Source organism: Mustelus asterias, unplaced genomic scaffold (assembly GCF_964213995.1).
Source record: "Mustelus asterias unplaced genomic scaffold, sMusAst1.hap1.1 HAP1_SCAFFOLD_3023, whole genome shotgun sequence".
NCBI classification, from domain to species: domain Eukaryota; kingdom Metazoa; phylum Chordata; class Chondrichthyes; order Carcharhiniformes; family Triakidae; genus Mustelus; species Mustelus asterias.
In genome coordinates this window covers 1-14,656 of record NW_027592968.1, presented here as the reverse complement: position 1 = coordinate 14,656, position 14,656 = coordinate 1, and the positions used below count along the sequence as shown (strand labels likewise).

The window sequence follows — 14,656 nt, the reverse complement described above, 5'->3', positions numbered from 1 at the left end:
CGACAATTCTGTCGAATATACTTCCATCTGGCTGTGCCTTTGGGTTGGGGAGGGGGGGGAGTAGAGGGATCAGACATTCCACTGTCCATTCCTGTGTGGCGGGCAGCAGTCCAGGTAACGGGGTGGCAACTTGAAAGCGGGTTAGAAGCCAATCACTTTTTTTAAAAAAGAAATGTTCAATTACTCAGGACTCGGCAAGCTTCAGCGATCCGAAAGGGTGACTGTCGAAATTGCCGCGATGCACATCTTGTAAATATTTAAACCTCGTGCCTGTGCAGAATAAGGGGGGGGGGGGGGGTTAGTCACTCCCGCAGCGAACTCCCAGCGGTGTCAGTGCCAGATTTAGACTTGCTGAGGCCCTCAGCGATATGAAGCTTATATGGAGGCCCCCTTGCTAAAAAGTTGCACCAAAAGGTCTCTCAAAGGCGCGGACCAAAACAGGACCCTGGGTCGCCACAACAAAATTGAAAACATATAATTATAGCCTTTTAATTATTTAATAGCAAGGTGTTTAAAGTGAAAAGTACAAATTATTTTCAGACGAGTGCATTGGCTGATTACATATTTATCATTTGGCTGCCTTGACCTCTCTCAGAGATTTTGGTCATTTGTTTGAGTTGCTCTTCAAGCTGGCGCTCTCGTTGTAAACCTTCTGAAATATTGTGAGGCCCTAAGCTGTAGCTTGTTTAGCTTCTGCCTAAATCCGGCACTGAGCGGTGTAGACACGCAGCCAGCTAGTATACTGCTACCACGGTGCTATCGTGGACGGGGAGGGTGTTGGGGGGGGGGAGATTATATATTGAACTGGTCTGCCCTGTTTTTTTTTTTTCTTGCTGTACTGATGACTTGAATGTAGCGTTCTGAGTTTTTGGGGGTTCCGGTTCTGGGTGTAGTAAGCGGCGGGGGTGTGTTGCAGGTTTAAAGGGGCCACGTTGTGCGTGTGCGCTGGCGCCACCCGGAATCAGTTCCGCCACTCGTACTGCCCGACGTACACCGACCACGAGGAGGTGGTGTTGTTGGGGTTCATCCGGACATCACAGGGCTAAGGAGCGGGTGGGGGGGGGGGGGGGGGGAGTGAGTCAATACTTTTGGCACATGGTGCCAAAAGTATTGACTCACTCCCCCCCCCCCCCACCATTGCCCCCCAATGGAGGGGGGCACATAGGGAGAAGGATCACTTGCTTGAGTAGCAGCCGGTCCCGTTTCTCCCTCTCCCCTCCCCCTGCCCCAGCAATGAACCTCCGGGGAAATGGGATGGAGGCAGAGAGGGATTGCAGACACCTTTTTGCTGGCAGCCCTTGCCGCCCCCCCATGTTAGATGCTGAATGCAGTGTGGGGAGGAACCCCAGTTTTTGTCCAAAGGTGGAGTGTCTGCCTGGAACGTGGACGGAAACAGAAGGTTTTTTTTGCAAACGTGCTGGTGTAAATAAGTGTTTTCCCAAAGTGGGGGTGACGTGGACAAGTAATTCACCAATTTTTTTTTTGGAAGAAAATAAACACTTTTTTTGTAACGGTTGCGTGTACCTGTTGTTTGTCCTCATGCTCTTTGTAAGAGGTAGCCCCTCGCTGTTTAATGTGAAGCCATCTTGCACAGTGAGTCTAACCTCAGTGGTTGGTAAGCTGATGGAGAAGATCGTGAGGGACAAGATTTATGAGCATTGAGAGAGGTTTAGTATGCTCAAGAATACTCAGCATGGCTTTGTCAAAGGCAGATCGTGCCTTACGGGCCTGGTGGAGTTCCTCGAAAATGTGACTCAACACATTGACGAAGGGAAAGCGGTAGATGTGGTTTATATGGATTTTAGCAAGGCGTTCGATAAGGTCCCCCATGCAAGGCTTCTAGAAAAGATGAGAGGGCATGGGATCCAAGGGGCTGCTGCCCTGTGGATCCAGAACTGGCTTGCCCAAAGGAGGCAGAGAGTGGGTATAGATGGGTCTTTTTCTAAATGGAGGTCGGTCACCAGTGGTGTGCCCCAGGGATCTGTTCTGGGACACTTGCTGTTTGTCATTTTCATAAATGACCTGGATGAGGAAGCGGAGGGATGGGTTGATAAGTTTGCCGATGACACAAAGGTTGGTGGGGTTGTGGATAGTCTGGAGGGATGTCAGAAGTTACAGAGGGACATAGATGGGATGCAAGACTGGGCGGAGAAGTGGCAGATGGACTTCAACCCAGATAAATGCGTAGTGGTCCATTTTGGCAGGTCAAATGGGATGAAGGAGTACAATATAAAGGGAAAGACTCTTAGTACTGAAGAGGATCAGAAGGACCTTGGGGTCCGGGTCCACAGGACTCTAAAATCGGCCCCGCAGGTGGAGGAGGTGGTTAAGAAGGCGTATGGTGTGCTGGCCTTTATCAATCGAGGGATTGAGTTTAGGAGTCCGGGGATAATGATGCAGCTATATAAGACCCTCGTCAGACCCCACTTGGAGTACTGTGCTCAGTTCTGGTCGCCTCATTACAGGAAGGATGTGGAAAAGATTGAAAGGGTGCAGAGGCGATTTACAAGGATGTTGCCTGGATTGAGTGGCATGCCTTATGAGGATAGGCTGAGGGAGCTCGGTCATTTCTCCTTGGAGAGACGTAGGATGAGAGGGGACCTCATAGAGGTATTAGTCATGTGTCTATTATTGATCTTGTGTCTATTAGTGATCTCTAATAGAGGTATATAAGATGTTGAGAGGCATAGATCGGGTGGACTCCCAGGGTGGAAATGGCTGCTACGAGAGGACACAGGTTTAAGGTGCTGGGGGGTAGGTACAGGGGAAATGTTAGGGGTAAGTTTTCACACAGAGGGTGGTGGGCGAGTGGAATCGGCTGCCGTCAGTGGTGGTGGAGGCAAACTCAATAGGGGCTTTTAAGAGACTCCTGGATGAGTACATGGAGCTTAATAGGATGGAGGGTTATAGGTCGGCCTAAAAGGTAGGGATATGTTCGGCACAACTTGTGGGGCCAAAGGGCCTGTTTTGTGCTGTAGTTTTTCTATGTTTCTATGTAACGGTGACCAGCCCAGGGGAAAGTCCCCTTCTCATTTCTCCACACCTCGAGCCCCCTCCACTTTCCTTTCCCGTTGCTGGTAGGAACGTCCCAATTCCCACTCCGTAGTTGCGTCATAGTTTGAGGATGAGGGGTAAACTTAGACGATAGGAGCAGGAGGAGGCCACTCGGCCCTTCGAGGCACTCATCACCATCATGGCTGATCATCCAACTCAATAGCCTCATCCTGCTTTCTCCCCATAACCTTTGATCCCATTCCCCCCAAAGTGCTATATCATGGAATCGACAGTGCAGAAAGAGGCCATTTGGCCCATCGAGTTTGCACCAACCATAATCCCACCCAGACCCTCTCCCCATACATTTGCCCTCGTTAGTCCCCTTGACACTCAGGGGCAATTTAGTGTAGCCCATCCACCTAACCAGCACATCTTTAGACTGTGGGAGGAAACCAGAGCACACACGGGGAGAATGTGCAAACTCCACACAGACAGTGACCCAAGCCGGGAATCGAACCCAGGTCCCTGACGCTGTGAGGCAGCAGTGCTGACCACTGTGCCACTGTGCTGTCCATATGCAGCCGCCTCTTAAATACATTCAATGTTTTGGCATCAACTACTTCCTGTGGTAATGAATTCCACAGGCTCACCACTCTTTGGGTGAAGAAATGTCTCCTCACCTCCGTCCTAAATGGTCCACCCTGAATCCTCAGACTGTGACCCCCTGGTTCTGGACTCCCCCCCCACCATCGGGAACATCCTCCCTGTATCTACCCTGTCTCGTCCTGTTAGAATTTTATAAGTCTCAATGAGATCCCCCTCCTCATTCTTCTGAACTCCATTGAAAACAATCCTAACCTCGTCAATCTCTCCTCATACATCAGTCCCCGGAATCAGCCTGGTAAACCTTCGCTGCGCTCCCTCGAGAGCAAGAACATCCTTCCTCAGAAAAGGAGACCAAAACTGCGCACAATACTCTCGGTGTGGCCTCACCAAGGCCGTGTATCATTGCAACAACACATCCCTGCTCCTGTACTCGAAACCTCTCGCAATGAAGACCAACATACCATTTGCCTTCTTTACCGCCTGCTGCACCTGCACGCTTACCTTCAGCGACTGGTGCACAAGGACACCCAGGTCCCTCTGCACACTCCCCTCTCCCAGTTTACAGCCATTCAGGTAGTAATCTGCCGCCTTGTTTTTGCTTCCAAAGTGAATCATGTTTCAGGACTGAGGTGAAGAGAAATGTCTTCACCCAGAAGGTGGTGAATGTGTGGAATTCACTCCCACAGAAAGTAGCTGAGGCCAAAACATTGTGTGATTTCAAGAAGGAATTGGATATCGCTCTTGGGGCTAAAGGGATATGGGGGTGAAATCAGGATATTGAATTTGATGATCAGCTATAATCAAATGAATGGTGGAGCAGGCTGGGAGGGCCGAATGGCCTCCTCCTCCTCTTTCTATGTTTCCATGAACCGTACGACTCAGGAGAAGAATGGGAAACGGGTTCTCCTCTGAGCTTAAAGGAGACACAAGATCTTCTCCTCCCTGCCGCCATCCCCCCAAAGGGTCCTCCAGCCGACTGTTGTTCCCTCTCCCCGAGGTTCAAACTCCTCCCTCATCGCCACTGAGAATTGGCTGGTTCCGCCCACTGTCAGTAACCCTGAGCAGCGGGGGCCATTACCTGGGGCAACTGGGGATGGCGGGACTGATGCGTGAGGAGAGATTGACTCGGTTAGGATTGTTTTCGCTGGAGTTCAGACGAATGAGGGGGGATCTCATAGAGACTTAAACTCAAACTCACCCTCTGGTTCTAGTTTTTCCTACTAGCGGAAACATCTTCTCCGCGTCCACCCAATCCAGGCCTCACAGTATCCTGTAAGTTTCAATAAGATCCCCCCTCATCTAAACTCCATCGAGTACAGACTCAGAATCCTCAATCATTCCTCATACGACAAGCTCTTCATTCCAGGGATCATTCTTGTGAACCTCCTCTGGACCCTTTCCAAGGCCAGCACATCCTTCCTTAGGTACGGGTCAAAACTGCTCACAATACTCCAAATGGAGTCTGACCAGAGCCTTATACAGCCTCAGAAGTCCATCCCTGCTCTTGTATTCTAGCCCTCTCGACATGAATGCTAACATTGCATTTGTCTTCCTAACTGCCGACTGAACCTGCACGTTAACCTTAAGAGAATCTTGAACAATGACTCCCAAGTCCCTTTGTGTTTCTGATTTCCTAAGCATTTCCCCATTTAGAGAATAGTCTAAGCCTCCATTCCTCCTCCCAAAGTGCCATAACCTCACACTTTTCCACATTGCATTCCATCTGCCACTTCTTTGCCCACTCTCCTAACCTGTCCAAGTCTTTCTGCAGCCCCCCTGCTTCCTCAATACTACCTGTCCCTCTACATATCTTCGTATCATCTGCAAACTTAGCAACAGTGCCTTCAGTTCCTTCCTCCAAATCGTTAATGTATAATGTGAAAAGTTGTGGTCCCAGCACTGACCCCTGAGGCACACCACTAGTCACCAGCTGCCATCCTGAGAAAGACCCCTTTATCCCCACTCTCTGTCTTCTGCCAGTCAGCCAATCCTGTATCCATAAACAAAGAACAGTACAGCACAGGAAACAGGCCCTTCGGCCCTCCAAGCCTGTGCCGCTCCTTGGTCCAACTAGATCATTCATTTGTATCCCTCCATTCCCAGGCTGCTCGTGTGACTATCCCGGTAAGTCTTAAACGATGCCAGCGTGTCTGCCTCCACCACCCTACTTGGCAGCGCATTCCAGGCCCCCACCACTCTGTGTAAAAAACGTCCCTCTGATATCTGAGTTATACCTCGACCCTCTCACCTTGAGCCCGCGACCCCTCGTGATCGTCACCTCCGACCTGGGAAAAAGCTTCCCACTGTTCACCCTTTCTATACCCTTCATAGTTTTGTACACCTCTATTCGGTCTCCCCTCATTCTCCGTCTTTCCAGGGAGAACAAGCCCAGTTTACCCAATCTCTCATAAGAACATAAGAACACAAGAAATAGGAGCAGGAGTAGGCCATCTAGCCCCTCGAGCCTGCCCCGCCATTCAATAAGATCATGGCTGATCTGACGTGGATCAGTACCACTTACCCGCCTGATCCCCATAACCCTTAATTCCCTTACCGATCAGGAATCCATCCATCTCTCCTCATAGCTAAGACCCTCCATACCAGGCAACATCCTGGTAAACCTTCTCTGCACTCTCTCTAAAGCCTCCACGTCCTTCTGGTAGTGCGGCGACCAGAACTGGACGCAGTACTCCAAATGTGGCCTAACCAGCGTTCTATACAGCTGCAACATCAGACTCCAGCTTTTATACTCTATACCCCATCCTATAAAGGCAAGCATACCATATGCCTTCTTCACCACCTTCTCCACCTGTGCTGCCACCTTCAAGGATTTGTGGACTTGCACACCTAGGTCCCTCTGTGTTTCTATACTTTTGATGGCTCTGCCATTTATTGTACAGCTCCCCCATACATTAGTTCTTCCAAAATGCATCACTTCGCATTCATCTGGATTAAATTCCATCTGCCATTTCTCTGCCCAATTTTCCAGCCTATCTATATCCTGCTGTATTGTCCGACAATGTTCATCGCTATCCGCAAGTCCAGCCATCTTCGTGCCATCCGCAAACTTGCTGATTACACCAGTTACACCTTCTTCCAAATCATTTATATATATCACAAATAGCAGAGGTCCCAGTACAGAGCCCTGCGGAACACCACTGGTCACAGACCTCCAGCCGGAAAAAGACCCTTCGACTGCTACCCTCTGTCTCCTGTGTTCTCTACCCATCTAGCCACCTCTCCTTGTATCCCATGAGCCTTAACCTTCTTAACCAACCTGCGATGAGGGACTTTGTCAAATGCCTTACTGAAATCCATATAGACGACATCCACGGCCCTTCCTTCGTCAACCGTTTTTGTCGCTTCCTCAAAAAACTCCACCAAATTTGTAAGGCACGACCTCCCTCTTACAAAACCATGCTGTCTGTCACTAATGAGATTGTTCCGTTCTAAATGTACATACATCCTGTCTCTAAGAATCCTCTCCAACAACGTCCCTACCACGGACGTCAAGCTCACCGGCCTATAATTACCCGGGTTATCCCTGCTACCCTTCTTAAACAACGGTACCACATTCGCTATCCTCCAATCCTCAGGGACCTCACCCGTGTCCAAAGAAGCGACAAAGATTTCCGTCAGAGGCCCAGCAATTACTTCTCTTGTCTCCCTGAGCAGTCTAGGATAGATGCCATCAGGCCCTGGGGGTTTGTCAGTTTTAATGTTACCTAAAAAACCTAACACTTCCTCCCTTATAATGGAGATTCTCTCTAACGGGTCAACACCTCCCTCTGAGACACTCCCAGTCAACAAGTTCCTCTGCTTTGTGAATACCGATGCAAAGTATTCATTTAGGATCTCCCCTATTCCCTTGGGTTCTAAGCATAATTCTCCTCCATTGTCCCTGAGAGGTCTGACTTTTTCCCTGACAACTCTTTTGTTCCTAACATATGAATAAAATGCCTTAGGATTCTCCTTAATCCTGTCTGCCAAGAACATTCCGTGACCTCTTTTTGCCCTTCTAACTCCCCGTTTGAGTTCTTTCCTACTCTCTCTGTATTCCTCCAGAGCTCCATCTGTTTTCAGTTGCCTGGACCTAACGTACGCCTCCCTTTTCTTTTTGATCAGATCCTCAATTTCCCTGGTTATCCACGGCTCTCGAATCCTACCTTTCCTATCCTTCCTTTTTACAGACACATGCCTATCCTGCAGCCCTAACAACTGTTCCTTAAAAGACTCCCACATGCCAGACGTGGACTTACCCCCGAACAGCCTCTCCCAATCAACATCCACCAATTCCTGCCTAATCCGGCTATAGTTAGCCTTCCCCCAATTTAGCACCCTGCCCGTAGGACAGCACTCATCCTTGTCCATTACTATCCTAAAGTTAACAGAGTTGTGGTCACTATTTGCCACATGTTCCCCTACCGAAACTTTGACGACCCGACCGGGCTCATTTCCCAGAACTAGGTCCAGTATAGCCCCCTCTCTAGTCGGGCTATCTACATACTGTTCCAAAGAACCTTCCAGTACGCATTTTACAAATTCCTCCCCGTCCAGACCCCCAGCCCTGAGCACTTTCCAGTCTATACCAGGGAAATTGAAGTCTCCCACTACAACAACCCTATTTTTTCTGCACATATCCAGAATCTCCTGACATATCCGTTCTTCCACTTCCTGTGTGCTGTTGGGTGGCCTGTAGTACACCCCCAGCATAGTGATTGCACCTTTCCTGTTTCTGAGCTCCACCCACAGCGACTCATTACATGACCCCTCTAAATTTCCGATGAGACAGGGGGTGTTGGTAGGGTACGGGAACCGTGGTGCACGAAGGTTGTGATGAACCTGGTGAATAAGAAAAGAGAGGCGTACAGAAGGTTCAGAGAGCTAGGAGGTGTTAAGGATTTAGAGGAGTATACGGGATGTAGGAAGGAGCTTAAGAAGGAAATTAGGAGAGCGAGAAGGGGTCATGAGAAGGCCTTGGCGGGTAAGATTAAGGAGAATCCCAAGGCTTTCTACAAATATGTCAAGAGTAAAAGGATGAGATGTGAAGGCATAGGACCCTTAAAAGGTGAAGGGAGAAAAGTTTGTGCGGAACCGTTAGAAATGGCGGAGCTGCTTAATGAATACTTTACCTCGGTATTCACGGTGGAAAGGGATCTGGGTGGTTGTACTGCTGGTTTGCGGTGGACAGAAAGGATCGAGCATGTGGACATAAAGAAAGAGGATGTGTTGGAACTATTGAATGGCATCAAGGTTGGTAAGTCGCCGGGACCGGATGGGATGTACCCCAGGTTACTGTGGGAGGCGAAGGAGGAGATTGCGGAGCCTTTGGCGATGATCTTTGCATCGTCGATGGAGACGGGAGAGGTTCCGGAGGATTGGAGGATTGCAGATGTGGTCCCTATATTCAAGAAAGGGAACAGGGACAGCCCGGGAAATTACCGACTGGTGAGTCTAACCTCAGTGGTTGGTAAGTTGATGGAGAGGATCCTGAGAGACAGGATTTATGATCATCTAGAGAAGTTTAGTATGATCAAAAGTAGTCAGCACGGCTTTGTCAAGGGCAGGTCGTGCCTTACGAGCCTGGTTGAGTTCTTTGAAAATGTGACCAAACACATTGACGAAGGAAGAGCGGTGGATGTGGTCTATATGGACTTCAGCAAGGCGTTCGATAAGGTCCCCCATGCAAGACTTCTTGAGAAAGTGAGAGGGCATGGGATCCAAGGGGCTGTTGCCTTGTGGATCCAGAACTGGCTTGCCTGCAGAAGACAGAGAGTGGCTGTGGAGGGGTCTTTCTCTGCATGGAGGTCAGTGACCAGTGGAGTGCCCCAGGGATCTGTTCTGGGACCCTTGCTGTTTGTCATTTTCATAAATGACCTGGATGAGGAAGTGGAGGGATGGGTTGGTAAGTTTGCTGACGACACCAAGGTAGGTGGTGTTGTGGATAGTTTGGAGGGATGTCAGAAGTTGCAGCGAGACATAGATAGAATGCAAGACTGGGCGGAGAAGTGGCAGATGGACTTCAACCCGGATAAGTGTGTGGTGATCCATTTTGGCAGATCCAATGGGATGAAGCAGCAGTATAATATGAAGGGTACCATTCTTAGCAGTGTAGAGGATCAGAAGGACCTTGGGGTCCGGGTCCATAGGACTCTTAAATCGGCCTCGCAGGTGAAGGATGCGGTCAAGAAGGCGTACGGCGTACTGGCCTTCATTAATCGAGGGATTGAGTTTAGGAGTCGGGAGATAATGCTGCAGCTTTATAGGACCCTGGTTAGACCCCACTTGGAGTACTGCGCGCAGTTCTGGTCACCTCATTACAGGAAAGATGTTGAAGCCATTGAAAGGGTGCAGAGGAGATTTACAAGGATGTTGCCTGGATTGGGGGGCATGCCTTATGAGGATAGGTTGAGGGAGCTTGGTCTCTTCTCCCTGGAGAGACGAAGGATGAGAGGTGACCTGATAGAGGTTTACAAGATGTTGAGAGGTCTGGATAGGGTAGACTCTCAGAGGCTATTTCCAAGGGCTGAAATGGTTGCTACGAGAGGACACAGGTTTAAGGTGCTGGGGGGTAGGTACAGAGGAGATGTCAGGGGTAAGTTTTTCACTCAGAGGGTGGTGGGTGAGTGGAATCGGCTGACGTCGGTGGTGGTGGAGGCAAACTCGTTGGGGTCTTTTAAGAGACTTCTGGATGAGTACATGGGATTTAATGGGATTGAGGGCTATAGATAGGCCTAGAGGTGGGGATGTGATCGGCGCAACTTGTGGGCCGAAGGGCCTGTTTGTGCTGTGGCTTTCCATGTTCTATGTTAAATTGTCCACCCTCTGCACCGCTGTAATATGCTCCCTAACTAATACCGCTACTCCCCCACCTTTTTTAGCCCCTCCTCTGTCTCGCCTAAAACACTTATACCCCGGAATATTCAGCTGCCAGTCTTGTCCTTCATTTAACCAAGTCTCCGTCACCGCAACCACATCCAAATTCCACGTAAGCATCAAGGCTCTAAGTTCGTCTGTCTTACCCGTTACGCTCCTCGCATTGAAGCAGATGCACTCCAGACCTCCAGGCCCACTCAGGTCATCCCCCTCCAGAATGCTCTTCTTAGCTAGCCTTGCCCTGGCCCCCAGCTCGACCCCAGCCTCAGTACTTACTGACCTACTGTTTTGATCCCCAACCCCTGCCACACTAGTTTAAACCCTGCCGAAACACTCTAGCAAAACTCCCAGCCAGGATATTTGTGCCCTTCCAGTTGAGGTGTAACCCATCCTTTCCGTACAGGTGCCATCCTCTCTTGAAGACTTCCCAATGATCTATGAATTTGAAACCATCCCTCCTGCACCAGTCCTTTAGCCACATGTTCAATTGTAGAATCTCCCTGTTCCTGGCCTCACTAGCACTAGGCACTGGGAGCAGTCCAGAGATTGCTACCCGAGAGGCCTTACTTTTTGGCCTAGCACCCATCTCCCTGAATTGCTCTCGTATGACCCCCCTGCTCTTTCTACCTAAGTCATTTTCACCAATGTGTACAATTACATCTGTTTGATTACCTTCCCTTTTTAATATGCTCCTACCCTCTCGGAGACATCCAGTACCCCGGCACCAGGGAGGCAGACTACTATCCTGGAGTCTCGTTCGCGCCCGCAGAACCGCCTGTCCGTGCCTCTAACCATCGCATCCATCCACCTCCAAAACCATCCATGCCAGGATCTTACCCTTAACTGAAGGAGTCATGCTGTGAGAGGTAAAACGGGCAACATCTTTGCATTTTATGACAGAATCTCTGGTGTCTCCAGTTGCCCTGTGTGCAGGGTCAGGAGGGAGCGTTCTCCGAGGAGTCCAGGCTGATCTCTACCTCACGGGTAAGTCATGGCGAGCGGGTGGGCGCGGGGTGCTGGATTTCACGAGCGTGGGGTGCGAGGCAGCGGTAATTTAGCCTGCACTATATCTATGTTTCGCCCTCACAGGTTAACCTATCTCCCTCCCCCAGGCGAAATGTCGCACCACGAGGTTTTGGACGACGTTGCCATGGGAACCAGCGTCGCCCTCTGCGAACACAGCAACACGGAGCGAGGCTTCCTCGCCGAGCTACGGGAAGTCCTGTCCGAGCGTCTCCAGAACAGGGTAGCCGTGCTGGTCTCCGCCGAGGACCGGGACCCCCCCTCCAGGTGGTGTGAGGGCTGGGCCTAGCACCGCAGGCTTCACTTTGACACCTCGGGCCTAGCATTGCAGGCTTTGCAGTGACAACTTGGGCCTGCCACAACAGGCCTTACAGTGACATCGGGCCTGCCATCTGAGGATTCACAGTGACTTATTGAGCCGACTACCACAGGCTTTGTTGACATCTCGGGCCTACCGCCTACGCTTTGCAGTGACAACTCGGGCCTAGCATTGCAGGCTTCACAGTGACATCTCGGGCCTACCACCTCAGGCTTCTCCGTGACATCTCGGGCCTCGCACCAAGAGTCAATGTGGTTGACTCTCAACTGCCCTCCAAAGGCAACTAGGGATGGGTAATAAATGCTGGACAGCCATTTGACTAAGGTGATTGATGCGCGATTAAATCACTCGGGAGGCTAGATCGTACCCGGGAAATAAAGGCTTTTATTACTAACAAGAATGGAGCACACTATATACAATACAATCCCAGACTAAAGGATCACCAGGCAGTGCAGTGACCTTTATACTTCCCCTGGTAGGCGGAGCCAACTGGAGTGTACCACAGAACAATATCAACAGGTTGAACACCCCAACAGTAACATATCTACAAGTACCCATAGTGCTGACCATCTATGGTTCACCACATTCACCCCTCCTTTAAAACAAAGGCCGGCGGGGCAAAAAAAAACAGAACGAACTGTCCATATATTCACAAGTTCAGTCGTATTGGAGGACCGCACCGTCTCTGCGACCTCCTCAACACTGGCGATGACGCCGGTTCTGGTGACCGTGATGACCCTCTCTCCAAGGCGGTGTCCAGTGACTCCTCCAGTTCCTCACGGACAGGTGGACCACGAGGTGGCGACAATCTGCTGGACTCGAGCACGCCTCGAGGTGGCGACAATCTCCTGGACTCAGGCAAGCTGTACACGGGAGTAAGAGGATTAAGTGGTGGTCCCGATACTGCCCACGCCGTGTCAGGAGGGGAGATAAAGGTCAAGGGGTCCCTAACTAGGGGTGTGGGAGCGACTGGGGTTTCCAAGTCCCCTGCAGGCGCCAGATCTCTAATAGAGACTGTGTCCTCTTGCCCATCAGGATATGCCACATAGGCATATTGAGGGTTGGCGTGGAGGAGATGGACCTGTTCAACCAAAGGGTCGGACTTGCGGGTCCTAACATGCCGCCGCAGGAGGACAGGTCCTGAGTACATCAACCAAGACGGCAATGAGGTCCCAGAGGAAGACTTCCTAGGGAAGGAAAACATCCTCTCATGTGGAGTAGCGTTGGTTGCCGTACACAGGAGGGACCGGATGGAATGGAGCGCATCAGAAAGTACCTCTTGCCAACGGGAGACTGGAAGACCCTTAGACCTCAACGCCAGTAAGACAGCCTTCCAGACTGTAGCATTTTCTCTTTCAACCTGCCCGTTACCCCTGGGGTTGTAACTCGTAGTTCTACTTGAGGCAATCCCTTTTGAGAGCAGGTATTGCCTCAAGTCGTCACTCATAAATGACGAGCCCCTATCACTGTGGATATAGCTGGGGTAACCGAACAGGGTGAAAAGATCCCGTAATGCTTTGATAACTGTGGCAGCGGTCATGTCTGAACAGGGAATGGCAAAAGGGAATCGTGAGTACTCGTCAATCACGTTGAGGAAGTACACGTTCCGATGGTTCACCACAGTGATAATGTTGAATATTGTGATTGGGTTCTCCAATCTGATTGACGAGACTGGGTGGAATATTGAAATGTTCAGAATATAATAACTTTACCCAGCAATATTATACCCTCAGTGACTGTGTCTCTCTCCTGATGGATGCATTATCAAATAAATTCCTTTGTGTTCTTTAACTATATACTGTCTTTCACTGTCTATATATTGGTTGATTGAGGTTCAACAAGTACCCCAGGGGATACCTGAGAACATTCCTCTTCACCCCCGAAGCTACACATCTTTGGCACAGTAAGTAGTCTCACAACACCAGGTTACATCATGGCAACACATCTTTGGACACTTGGGGACAATTTAGCATGGCCAATTCACCCAACCTACTCATCTCTGGACACTAAGGGACAACTTTGCATGGCCAATCCACTCAACCTATAGATCTTTGGACACTAAGAGGCAATTTAGCACGGCCAATCCACTCAACCTACAGATCTTTGGACACTAAGGGACAATTTAGCACAGCCAATCCACCTAACCTGCACATCTTTGGACAGTAAGGGACAATTTAGCATGGCCAATCCACCTAACCCACACATCTCTGGACGCTATGGGGCAATTTAGCACAGCCAATCCACCCAACCTCCTCATCCCTGGACACTAAGGAGCCTTTTAGCATAGCCAATCCACTTAACCTACACATCTTTGGACACTAAGGGACAATTTAGCATGGCCAATCCACTTAACCTGCACATCTTTGGACACGAAGGGACAATTTAGCATAGCCAATCCACCTAACCTGCACATCTTTGGACACGAAGGGACAATTTAGCATGGCCAATCCCCCTAACCTGCACATCTTTGGACACGAAGGGACAATTTAGCATAGCCAATCCCCCTAAACCTGCGCATCGTTGTGAATTATTGAACCTTCTGCTCAGCCGAAGACAGAGAGAGACAGTCAGATTCCCCTGTCCACTCCACTGCTGGGCCAGCAGAGCTCAGCACGGAGTGCTCCAGACAGAGGATAAGGAACAATTGGTGAATGATTCTATGAGTTGTCCTGTCGGCTGCACTTGGGGCTTAATTTTCACCTTGCGGTGAAATTTGAAAACTGGCCGCTTGGAGGAGCGCCTTGGTCGGAGTGAATATTCAGTTTCCAGTCCTTGGGTTGATGGTGGGTGGAGCAAGGGGGCAATGTGCCTGGGTCGGCCAGCTTGCAGGTGCCTTCC

At 50.1% G+C, this 14,656-nt stretch overlaps 1 protein-coding gene across 1 annotated transcript in view; it reads left to right on the top strand.

Moving 5' to 3' along the window:
- Positions 1-13,613, top strand: part of LOC144490214 (PHD finger protein 23-like) — a 34,729-nt gene extending 21,116 nt beyond the window's left edge. The window contains exon 6 of the mRNA XM_078208009.1: positions 11,589-13,613. Within this exon, the coding sequence (XP_078064135.1) occupies positions 11,589-11,726 (138 nt within the window). The 3' untranslated portion in view covers positions 11,727-13,613. The remainder of the gene's footprint in view (positions 1-11,588) is intronic.
- Positions 13,614-14,656: the final 1,043 nt, after the last annotated feature.